Source organism: Phaethon aethereus (genome assembly GCF_964289735.1).
Source record: "Phaethon aethereus genome assembly, chromosome: 28".
Lineage (NCBI taxonomy): Eukaryota > Metazoa > Chordata > Aves > Phaethontiformes > Phaethontidae > Phaethon > Phaethon aethereus.
The window spans coordinates 3281510-3293571 of record NC_138604.1 but is presented as its reverse complement, the minus strand read 5'-3'; the positions used below and the strand labels follow the sequence as shown (position 1 = coordinate 3293571).

Sequence of the window (12062 nt, the reverse complement as noted above, 5' to 3'; positions counted from 1 at the left end):
CAGATGCTTTTTTTTCCTCCCACTTAAATTCACGTCACAGCTCTAAATCCAGATTGGGCTTATCTCCACCATCCTCGCTCCCTCCCAGTGCGGTCCCAAGACCGCAGGGACACCAATGGCTCGGTCCCAGTGGTGAAGTGCTTCCCTGGAGTCTTCCTGCTAGAAAGCTGGCAGCAGCACCAGCGGGAGCTGTAGCTGCCCAGGGCTTTGTGTCTTAAATTGGCAGAGAGCTGGAAGAGAGCAGGAACAGCTGCTTGCTGGCAGCTCAGGCAGGTGACGGCTTGGTAACATCCTTTCCTGCGGCGCTGAGGGAGAGATTGTCCTCTCGCAGGGTGACCGTAGCCCCTGGGACGTGGTAGAAGCAAAACTCACAGCATCAGGTTGGGGCATGGCCCCCACCGCAGCCATCCCGCGTGCGCCAGGTTAGGTTTCTGTTCCGTGTCCATCTGCCATTGGAATTGTCAAGGGAACGGGAAGCCGCTGTGCTCAGCTTTCTAATGGTTACGACTAAACAACCACCTCTTGAGAAGACGCTTTACCCTCGCAAAGGGAAAGCCAGCACCAGGCCTGCGGCTCAGAGGGATCCTCCGGTGGGAGCATGGGTGGGCTCACAGCAGCCGCCCTCGGCACTCAATAGCCCCGCAGCAGCATAGCAGCTCTTTGCCTTCCACGCTGCCCACTTCGTAGTTGTAATCCCACGTCAGCTCTGTGCCAGCTCGTATCCTCCTGGGGAAAAAAAAAGCACAGGGTGGGAGAAGAGGCCATTCCAACACAGAGGATAAGCTGGACCTCCTGCTAGCAGAGAGCGACGCTTATATATGAGCTCTCCGGACAGTGCGGCGCAGTCCAGCTTCCCCTGGGGCAAGGGTGAAGCAGGCAGCGCAGCTGCCTTTTGGCTCCACAAGCGAGCAAAGGGACAAAGTTCCCCGATGAATCACTCCCGTGAGGCTTCACGGAGGAGACGCTGCACTCGCAGTGCCCAAGAGGCACGTGGCAGGGATTCACCGCCGCCCGGCGCTGCCTGCAAGGTTTGTGACTCCAACAAGCTGGGCAGCCAGCTGCTCCCTGCTTAGCTCGCCCCTTTGGAAAGGTCTAGAACTGATGCAAATCGCACCAGAATCTCCAGCACAGAAGAGAGATCCTCACCCAACTCAGCTCCAAGCTTCTCCCCGCTCAGGCTGGTGTGAAACCAGGGTCAGCGGTTAGCAGGACTAGGAAACACCCAGCCCACACTGGTCGCGCAGTGTCCAACCAAGCCCTGTGAACGGGCAGCCCTTCCCCACGCGCGCCACGACTCACTTGCTGGCGAAGAAGGCGACCCAGGGGAAGCGGAGGTCGTGTGTGTCCACAAAAACATTCTGCACGAAGAGGTTAGGGCTGCAGCTATGCTGTAAGGGGAGCGGAGACAAACGCGGTGAGCAAGTTCCTGCGTCAGGAGGGATGCGAAGCAGCCCACAGTAAACACAAGCCTTTATAAACAAGCGGTGTTCCCGATTTGTCCGCTGAGCCCAGCAGAAGCCTGCCGAAATGGGACACGCTCCCTCCCCTGCCTGCACAACCAGGCATGAGTCATAAGATCCACCACGCTCACAAAGGTAACGGCCCTGGAAGGACTGACTGAGCCATCCTGCTCGCCACGCGTCACGGGGACGGAGCAGCTGCCTTATTTCAGTCGGAGGGGGTGGATCATCCTCCTAGTCCTGCTCTTTGCCCATGGTTCTGGTTTTTTTTTTTTGGTTTGTTTTTTTTTTACTGTATTTATCTAGTCTTGGGGAGGAACAGGCCACTGGAAGGAGAGGTCACCCCAGCTATGTCCCTCTCCCTGCTCGGCTGCCAAGGGCCGTTCCCCTTTTGTCCCCTGCCAAGGGCTGTGACTCACGTTGAGGTAGCGGCCCAGGTTCCCTTCCAGCTTGGCATCGATGATATAACAGGACTCTTCTCCGTCATAGAACTGGCGGGTGGTTCTGTGGACGGGCGCGCTCTCGCCCTTGTCAGCCGCGGCCATGTTTGTTGACTTGATGGCGATGCCGTGAGTCGATTTCAGGGCAAAGCCTCGGGTGGATTTCACCGCCACCTGCCTCTTGACGGGACCTGCCATGACAGAAGACGACACCCTGCCACCTGCTCTCCCCACCTTCCAGAAGAGGAACCCCACAGTAGTGCTGCTGGCCCAAGACGCTCTCCTCTCTCACACGGGGGTAATTAATAAAGCCCTCAGGGATGCCTTAGATCTAAAATATCGCCCTGGGAGGGCTCCTGGGAGCTCTCTGCTTGACCAGCGGATACCTGGAGACCCTCCATACCAAGTCTCGCAGCTGCTTTTTCTCAGATAATCCACCAATACCTAGTACTTGAGGACTGGGTTTTGCAGCACCCAGCACACGGGGAAGCTTCAGACTCCGGTCGTTAGACATAGCTCAGAGGTGCTTGGAGCAGGACACACCACGCTCTCAGCTGCTCCATCCTCATCAGCCCTTCTTGGTGGTTTCTAGCCAAAATTTCTTGCTGTACCTCTGTACCTTCCGCACTCAGCCCTTGTTCCTCCCCCAGCAGCTGTCCTCACCTGACCCAGACGAGGGGTTTTTCTTGTCGTCTCCTTCCTCCTCCTCAGAGCCCGAGGAAATGGTTTGGATGTCGTCGCTGTCGTTGGTGGTGCCCTGGGCCTGCCCCGCCACCGCCTGCCCGTTCTCCCCCTCGCTGTCGGTGCTGCTCGACAGGGTCAGCACGTCCTGCGAAAGGCATTAACGGCTCCTGAGCGCAGCTTGGGTCAGGGGAGAACATGGCTCCAGCGCTTTCCAAGCGACATTCAGGGCTCCCTTTTTCCCCGGTAGTGGTTTGCTCTCTTTCAGCGGGACCTCTGTGCGCCAGGAAGCCCTTTCGAAGTGGATCACACGTGTGGACACTGCGATTGGAGCTGGAGCGGGACAGAAACCCCGTCTCGCAGGCCAGTGTTTGAACCCGCGGTGGGGTTTCAGGGGCTGCTTAGTCCTGCAGCACCCAGGCTGCCAGACTCATGAGCCTGCACCGTTAGGTGCTCTGGGCTTCACCAGGAAGGGAGAAAACCCAAAGACCGTCCCCCAGGACGGCTTCCTAGACCCGGCTCTGCCCAGCAACGGGTCCCTGGTGTGCTGGGTATGCGAACCAAGGTGCTACATCCCCTTATAACATGTGGCCCAAACACCAGGCTGTCCTCCGTTTTGTGGCTTTCCGAACCATGGAAGACCCCCACTGTCTGAAGGAAACCAACTGGTGTTCAACTGGGAGTGAAAGTGGCATGGAAACAGCCCAAAGTAAGGTTCAAGATCTTCATCAAACCGCTTTGGAGCTGTGGCAGAGCCAGGCCCACCCCTTCCAGCCCACGTCTGAAGCCCGAAGGATCACCGCTTACATCTGTGGTGGGCTGTGGGGCGAGAGAATGCCGTCTGCTCTGGAGCAGGGCGGTCTTGCTCGTTGGCCTCCGGATCCCTTCCAGTTTGGGAGGGCTCGGGTTGTAGCCGTACATCCTTCCCAAGTCGCTTAGCCTGCGGGGCGAGGACAAAAGCGGGTCACGCTTGCATCTCCAGCGAGCCTTGGCCACTGGCAAGGCAGAGACACAGCAGCTGAGGACGGCTGAGGGCTGGACAAGGCTGCTGTCTCCAAGCCCGAACCCTCCCAACCTCTCAGCTCACTCTGGCAGCAGCAGTAATAGAGCGAAGGGGCAGCCCTAGAGCGGCAGCAACGCTTTCGGAGGCAAATTTGGAAATGAAAAGCGGGAAAATACAATTTAAAGAACTTTACCCGGGAATTTTGGCTGGATCCTCAGGTTCCTGCAGAGGGGAGAAAAACAGAAGATTAAAGTCTCTCCCTTTCGGAGCACTCTTCAGCCCTCCCGTGGGAATGCTGCCCAAACACCAGCCCGGGTGTGCGACGCTGGCCATCCCCACCACTCAGCCTGACGCCCAGTCCAGGGCTGCTGCAAGTTATGACCACAGGTCTCCCACCCTCCACACCCCACACGGTGGGTCTCCGAGTCCCCTCTGCAGAGCAGGGGGTGGAAGGAGACCGCTTCCACCTCCCTGTTGTCCCCAGCCCTGCCTGAACACTCTCCACACCACCTCAGGTATGTGGGCAGGCGGGAGCTCCCTCTCTCAGGGCTGCGCAGGCACGCGGCGCCCAGGGCAGGAGGGATGTTCGGCTCAGCTCATGCCGAACGACTTCTTTGTAGCCTCTTGTGCCACAGCTTCCCCCCAGGAAGGGGAAAGGCACCTCCCTGCCCCACCACAGTGGGCAAAGGCCAAGTAAGCCACGCAAGGAGACACCAAACAGCACCGCAGTCCACCTAGTCGTGTTGCGTGGGTAGAGAAGCCATTCGTGCAAGAGCACAGCTGAGGCATATCTCTCTGTCTCCGATGCCTCCTCCAAGCCCCCAAGGCAGGGGGAAATACTCATCTCCCAGTCCCACAGCCCTCCCTTACGTCCTTCTTTGATGCCTTTGACTCTCCATCCAGGTCACCCAGGGCCGAAGCGGAGGCTTTCTCTCTCTCACCAGGCAGCTCTGTTTTGCCGGCCTTGGCTTCGCCGCCTTCGCTCATCTTGAAGGAGGAGGCGCTGTCGTTGTCCTGGAAGCCGTCAGACATGCTGTTGGAGCTCAGCCACGAGGCCACTTTGTTCTTGGAGGTCTCCTCCGACACTGGCAGCTTACAGGAGGCAGCCACTGCCGTCTCATCGTGGCTGATTTGCCGGGTGAGCCCCGAGTCCTTGGAGGCCGTCTCCGACAGCCCGTTCTCCTTCTGGCCCCGTGTCTGCCGTCGCGTGGCATAGCTGCGCCACACCGAGCTGGTGCTGAAGTCCTCGTCCTTGCAGAAGTTGTCATCAGAGCTGTCCTCGTTGGACTCCTCCTGCTCCTCAGTGCCTGTGTTTTCCTCCTCTTCATCCTTGAGGTCCACCCCGCTGCTGTCAGAAGAGCATTTTGCGTCGCTCTCGTAACCCTCCTTGAAGTTCTCCACGCTCTCAATGTGATCCAGGTTTGCAAAATATTCATCACCCATCTCTAAGCCCTCTTTGTCAGCAAAGTCATCTGTTAGGATTTTCCCTGGGGGTGGGGAATAGAAAACTAAGTGTGAGTTTTCCGGAGATGACATTCCTACCCCATAAATTTTACCCTCCCCAAATGTTCACTGAGGAGCAAACAGGACTGACACCACCAAAGCCGGGCTGGGAAAGGACAACATACTACCCCGATACTCAAGGTAATGAAAATCTGAAGCACGCAGCTGATCTAAAGTGGGCCCTTGCTAAAATCCATCCACCTCTAAAGAGCAATTCGAACTGGGTGACTGCTTTTCCTCCAACGGCCTGGAGGCAAGGGTGTAGCGCAGAGGCCATATTAAGGGCAAGAAACGAGAGCACCACAACTCAGGCAATACTGTGGTTAGCTTCATTTCAGAATTAACGCAACCGTGCTGCGCAACTTCTGCATTTTATGGGTTTGTGCCGATGTCCCAGCGACTGGTTCGGTGTAAACAGGAAGTAGGTATGTGTTGATTCACCCTCGGCGTGCAGAAGCGGCTCTGGGGATCCGAGCGCTTCTCTGGACACTGGCACTGCAGCCACACTGGTTTCTGCAGCATCTCGGTTCACAGTTGGGCAAGGGAGGGGCATCAATCAGGAAATCAAAGTGCTGCAAGGTCATCATCTACGTTTTCACCTTCCTGTCCCCTTAACAAGCACAGGAAGAGCTTCGCACCCTTCTGCTGGATTTTGTATTTTGCGATAAACAAAGCCTAGATCTCAGGCCTGACACAAGCTTGACACAACCAGATCTTTTTGAATTCTTATTCCACCCCCTCCTTAACCAAAACTGAGCAGATTCCTATCTGAATACACGTGACCACTGGGAAGGGCATTGGCTCAACAAAGGCTTCTCATTCACAGCACCCGTTTCAAAACTAAGAGGCTTCTACCTGCTTGTTCAGCAGGGTGAGATCCTACCTGCGTAGATGCAGACAAAAGAGCCTTTAGCGATATCATCAAGGCAGCGAATGCCCCAGCCTTTGTTCTGCGTCTTGAATAACTGCAGTCGGACTTGGAGCCCGTGCTGGACCAAGCGATTGGTGCACATGTTAATGTTGCACTTGCACCTCTTGTTACACTCATAAACTCTGAAAGAAAGGAGAACAGGGACACCTTCCTTGATAAAGCAACATCCCAAGACTTGGTGTTGTACCAGTAACGATGCAAAGGGACATGCAGCAGCAACTTAAAGCTCAGCAGTTGCCAGGTTCTGCGGTTAATGCACGGAGATCCGGGGCCCCACATCAGCAGATGAATCGAGAACAGAGGCAGGTTTTCAGTATCTGCACTTGGCTCTGGGAAATAGTGCCTCTCTGACAGCATCGGAGGCCAAGCTTCTGGGGCTGGTTTTCGTGCGGGAAGGAGAAGATGCAGCTCTACTTACCCTGTCGGGAGGCATTCTTCCAGCCTTTTGTGCTGGTATCCTGAATTGGGGTTGATCTGCCCGCCCGGGGTACAGCCAGTCGCTTGGACTGTCAGCTGGTGACAGGCACATTTCGATCTAGAGGGAGACACAGAAAAACCCACCCACGCCCCAGAGGTCAGTTTTCCACACAGGTTTTGCAGGAAGGAAAAGAAATCGCATCTTTCTGCACGCGTATATGCGGAGACGGGCAAGCAGGGCTTGACGTGAGAGTCAAACCTGCAACCAACCAGAGCTGCATGGGCTTAGAGTCCAGAGCAGGTCCGCTCCTGTTGTTATCAGGGCAGGCAGCACAGCCCAGGTGCTGTCCTCCATGCCCCAGGCCCAGCGGCACGCAAGGAGTCACCTACTTGTCTCTGCAGCCGTCTTTGCAGTCGCAGCCCACGAGGAACTCCCAGCTGGTGTTGATGTAAACGCCTTTGCCAGGGATACGTTCTTTGCTGTAGGCCACTTGCGGAGGCGGGGTGTTATCGATCTCGTTGACGCAGGACAGCGGCACGTCCTCCTTGCCCTTGGTAATGTCTGCGATGTAGTAGTAGGGTTTGTAGGGCTGGAACTTGCGATCCACCAGCACATACGGGTCCAGGCAGAACATCTCCAGGAAAAGGAAGTCGCAGTCTGTCTCAAAAAGGTAGCGCTCGATCTCCTGCATGGTTCGCAGGCATAGCCCACACGGCGTCTTGTAGAGGACGTGGAAGCCCATCTTGCGGTTAACCCGTCGGCGGGCTGTCATCCGTCGGAAGTCGTAGAGCAGCGGGATGAGCAGGGGGTTCTTGCTGCGGTACTGATCGCTGCGGATGGGACGGACGCGGGACAGGCAGGTGTAGCTGCAGACGTGCGGCAGGTAGAAGAGTTTCTCCAGCGGGGCTCGGTAAGAGGGCTCGTTGGGCACACGGTCCATCATGCCATGGAAGGCCTGTGCTGTGCCACTGCCTGCCTGGCCGCCGGAGAGCCTGTTCCAGGGAAAGGGATACACTGAGCAACCACGGCTTAAGGAAGTGGGGCTTTCTCCTCAAACTGCAAAGGGATTTTAGGCACTTGATTCCTGTCAAAGCAGCTGCTAGTTACACGCTGGGACCCCCCGCTGGCTTCGCAGCTTAGTCCAATTAGACAGAAGGTCCAGCGTCCCCTGGGAGCAAGGCTGGGCAGGCCCCAAGGGAGCATTATCGGCAGCAGAGAACACACAAAATCCCACCCAAATCAGAACTAGGGAAGCAGAAACAAGCACAAGCTGGTTGTGGTCTCAGAACTGGGATCAATGGCTTCTGTGCTGTGGACCGACTGCCACAAAGCCACCGCTGTGGGAAAGCCACCTGCAGATTTACATTGGTAACAGCTCCCCCCAGCCCCAGAAAGCTTGTAGAAACAAGAGTCCTCTAAAAACAAGCAGGGTCAGAGGCTTTGGCCAGGGTCCCACTGGAGTGAATTCTGGTCAGAACTGATAAGAGACCCTCCAAGCTCAAGCCAACAACAAAATGCAACAAACTGTTGTCTGGGAGAGAGAACAAGGTAAGAGGAAGACAAATGTTCACGACCAGCCAAGCTGGTGAGCAGAGGTGTCAGCCCATAACAAAATAAACCTGCGCTAAACCAAACTAGCCCCAAATCTGTACCAGCATCCCAAACTCTCACAAGGATGCAGGGATATTGCTGCATTTTGTAATAAGCGTGAACAATTTGCTTACCGATGCTGCTGGGACGCACCGGTCCTTCCCGCCGGAGGTGTATCGCTTAGGACAGGTGAAGAAGGTGACGACTGCCCAGAGCCCACGGAGCCAGGACGGAATGAAGTGCTCTTCTTGGCCACTTGCTTTCTCGACTGGGCCAGCTGACTGTCAGAGCATCTGCACGAGGGAAGAAGGGAGGCGATTTGCAAGATGCACATGCTCACAAAACCGGTAGGATTTAGGCAGACAAGGGGCAGTCAAAATAACTCTCCCACAGTGCCCCATCCAAGAGAAAGTGAGCAGATTTCTTCCTAACGAGTGTGCAGATCAGCTCATTTCTGACTACTTGTGCTACAGCGATCCCAGAACAACCCCAACCAAATGCCAGAACTCAGCTACGTTTAAAAGGGACTTCTGCCACACTGCTATTTATTTGGAAGTGAGGCACGAGGGTGAGAGGCAGTGTAACGAGGATGTCCAAGGCCTTCATTTCAGGAAGCCGGACAAACCAGTACATGAAGAAACCCCTGCAATAGAAGAAATAAGAGTTTACAGAGGCTCAACCAGGGCTAGAGTACTAAGCAGTGGGAGGAACAAGTACAGAGGACTCTTTTGTCCATACCAAGTAACAAGATAAGATTATGCAAGGGAATGCAATAACATCACTGAAGAAAGGGCTACAAGGGGCTCCCAAACACCCCTGCAGCCCGATGAACAACGTCGGGAGGGTGGGAGGCACCTGGAAGACACTAGCTCTTGCGCCCCGAGAAAACAACAGCGGAGGTTTTCAATCCGTCTATACCGATTAAACAGAAAAACACCCCAAAGCGGCCAAAGTTTTCCCACAAGTGGAAGAACTTAGTTATGTTATCAGGGCAGAGAGGGAGGAGACAGGGAGAGCAGGAGGGGGCGACTGTTTCTGCAAACGCCTGCCTTAAAAGCAAGGTGTTAACACACATTGCAAAATTCAAGGGCAAGAGAAAAAAGCATCCGTCAACGGGCTTGAAACAGTCAGAAATGGCTGACAGCAGCTCCCTGGCGCCACAGAAGAACTTGAAAGTGAGACTAGGGAGGGAAGAGAACCAGGTCTTCCTCAGAGCAAATAAAACACCAGAGTGAAGAAACCATTCTCCCAGTTTTAATAATCTGAACCCAATGTGTTTTTAACCCAACAGCATCCCTTGGGACAGCGAGGACACAGATATAGTACGCTGCCTTCAGTCAGTGTTAAAAAACAGTTGTCTTAAAAAAGTTGTCGTAAAAAGCAGTTTAACGGCAGGGCGGGGAAATGTCTGTAGTGTCTGCTTGTAATAGACCTGACAACAGGATCCTAAAGTCAAAGCCTCTGTGGGGAGAGAAAAAATCCAGGGGCAGAATGGGTCCTCTTGCACCCGTACTTGGAGAGGAACTCCCTCCCGAGACCGGAGGCTGGGGGCAGGTGAGGTTTCTCAGACGCTGCTACACCTAGAGGGCATCCGGTGAATAAAGATTCACTTGCTGCACAGGTTCCTTACAGCTGGGACATCTCCTTTCTCCCTTTTGCCCATGCAGCAAGGCGCAGTCACGGCAGAAGACATGCTGGCAGGGGGCCAGGCGTCCATAAATCCTGATAGGAAATCCACAGTGGTGACAAAAATGAACTGGGACAGCATCGCTCTCCCCTAGAAAGTAATTAAAATCCCGGACCACGTGCTCAGGCACCCCGGTGTTCTCCAACACGCTCCCTTCATCACAAGGCCGAGTTCCTCCTTCATCCAGGCCTCCTTCGACACTAGCCTGCACCTCTGAGAACGTCCCGCTCCGGCCCCTGGCAGCAGCGGGCACGTGTGCGACTTGGCCATGGCCGAGCTTTATCAGGTGTGGTCCGTGACCACCGACAACAATCACTGATCTCGAGTTCTCAGTGCCATTGAGGTCTGCGAGCAGGTCAGTCCAAGTGGAGGAATACAAGGCAGCCGGGGGCCAGTGCCTGGATCGTGACACGAGGGAGCAATTCAGATTTTCAGAAGAGAAGGAGCAATACATCATGTGCGAAGCTTTAGCCCTGGGTAAGAACACTGCGTTTGGCTCAGGGGGTGCTGGGCTGCCGGCTCTCCCGCCCCCAATTACTCATCCAGCAGCCTTTATCTATAGTTTCCCCTAGAAGCATGACCAAAACCAATTTGTGTAACCAGGAAGTGAGCCTAGTCATGGAGGAAACCTGCACCTGAGGATTACTCTACACAGAAAGGGTGGTGCCTGAAAGAGCTGGAGACGAAACGCAAAGGAGGCAGTGGCGGAAGCAGAGAACCGACTCAAGTACTTACTCCATCTCAGCAGGCTGCGGAGAAACAGACCGTGCAGCCAGCGAGGCTGCCTGCATTTGCTCTAAAGGTTTGTATTGGGTACCAGCTCCCGTTAAATCTTGTGTGTATTGTACAACAGGCCCTTTGCTCCTGACAGCGCCTAGTGGGGAAGGGGAAAAAGCGAAGTATCAACAGGAGAAGTCTCTACCATCAACCAAAGTTTGTTGTACTAGCCACAAAAACATTGATTTAGTTCCCGAAGGCAACCAAAACAGAAGCATTTGCAATTAACAGCGGGTCACTGGCTGAGCTCCGAGTCACAGCCGGTCACCCCAAACAGATTTTGGCCGCTTCACACAACTGCAGTCTGGTTTTGCGGCATCTTTATGCCAGGAGAAAAAGCCCGCTGTGAATCCTAAATCGCCAGGAGTTCTGCTAAAAAAAAACCAAACCAAAACCACCAAAACCAACCAAACAACCCACCCGCCCCCGCCAACCCACAACGCGTTCATTCGAATTCCAGGACACGCATTAAAGAAAAAGATACCACATACCGACATTGGGACGAGTCCTCGCTTGTCCACTTTGCTTCTTTTCTTGGGTGGAGGCCGTGGAAGTTTTCATGCTGAACATGGGCTCGAGACGTGTGGAACCCCGGTAAATCCACTCACAGCGTTTATCATCCTGCAGCAAGAAGGCGGCAACACTCGCAGCACCTACAGCAAGAGCTTCCAGAGGCACAATACAGGCCTGGCAGACAGCAGTGTGCTTTTACAGTGAGCAGAACCGAACGGAAAGGAGGCAAAGCATTGACCTGAAGGCTCTTGAAAGACCACGCAGCCAAGAGAAGACACAGAGATACTCATCATATCTGGGGGAACGCTGAATACAAACCAAATCTAGAAAGAGGAAAGAGGTCCAATACCAAGACCCCAGACTTCAAATGCAGTTCTATTCTTAGCCCAACAACTGACTAACAAGGCACTGTTGGAGAAACCAGACTCCCTCAGGAGACAAGCTAACTCCTCAGCACAAACCACGTCTGCTCTAAGGACGGGGAGGTTACATTTGTAAGTGCAGAGTGTCTTCCCCAGCCGCTATGCAGTTATCTAGTCAGGAAGGGAGCCAAGCGGGCACAGGTAGCATGTCTGCTCCCTTTCTGTGATTTGTAGAATTTGAGCAAGCAGAATATCACAGCTTCTGCTCAGTTTCTCTCCTGCTTCTCAAACCCACACTTCTATTTGGAGAGAAGACAAGGGTCGGTGTTTACATCAAGAAAGGGACCACGACACAGTACCTGCAGATGACGGATTTTGTTTCTTATTCTTCTACCACTTCGAAGTTTCACATGCAAAATGCTTTAAAAGGCTTTTGAAGCTTTCGTCATGCAAATGAGAGTCTCACCTTCACATCAATGCACAGCAGAAACTGGCGGTCTGCCTACTTAGCAAACCACCTGCTTGCTCCAGGACCCTGTCTGACGTTAGCAGGGAAACCGGACTTGATCAGCCCAGCAGAGTCAGCCCACCCCAACTCAGATTAAAGCCCGTCGTCCCCCCCTAATGGGAGAAGGGCAACTGGCCTACCAGGAAAAGGATTTTGACCAGACTGCCATCCACTTCTTCCACTCTGGAT

General features: G+C 54.4%; 1 protein-coding gene across 1 annotated transcript in view; it reads right to left on the bottom strand.

Annotated features, from left to right (window-relative positions):
- Positions 1-608: 608 nt before the first annotated feature.
- The window catches only part of SETDB1 (SET domain bifurcated histone lysine methyltransferase 1), a gene marked incomplete at both ends in the record, with an annotated part of 11972 nt that continues 518 nt past the window's right edge, over positions 609-12062 (bottom strand). Inside the window, 14 exons of the mRNA XM_082011577.1 lie at positions 609-726; positions 1300-1388; positions 1880-2091; positions 2564-2729; positions 3389-3521; positions 3778-3806; positions 4455-5071; positions 5971-6140; positions 6437-6553; positions 6826-7428; positions 8161-8319; positions 10449-10587; positions 10982-11111; positions 12014-12056. Coding sequence (XP_081867703.1) covers positions 609-726; positions 1300-1388; positions 1880-2091; positions 2564-2729; positions 3389-3521; positions 3778-3806; positions 4455-5071; positions 5971-6140; positions 6437-6553; positions 6826-7428; positions 8161-8319; positions 10449-10587; positions 10982-11111; positions 12014-12056 — 2725 coding nt within the window. The remainder of the gene's footprint in view (positions 727-1299; positions 1389-1879; positions 2092-2563; positions 2730-3388; positions 3522-3777; positions 3807-4454; positions 5072-5970; positions 6141-6436; positions 6554-6825; positions 7429-8160; positions 8320-10448; positions 10588-10981; positions 11112-12013; positions 12057-12062) is intronic.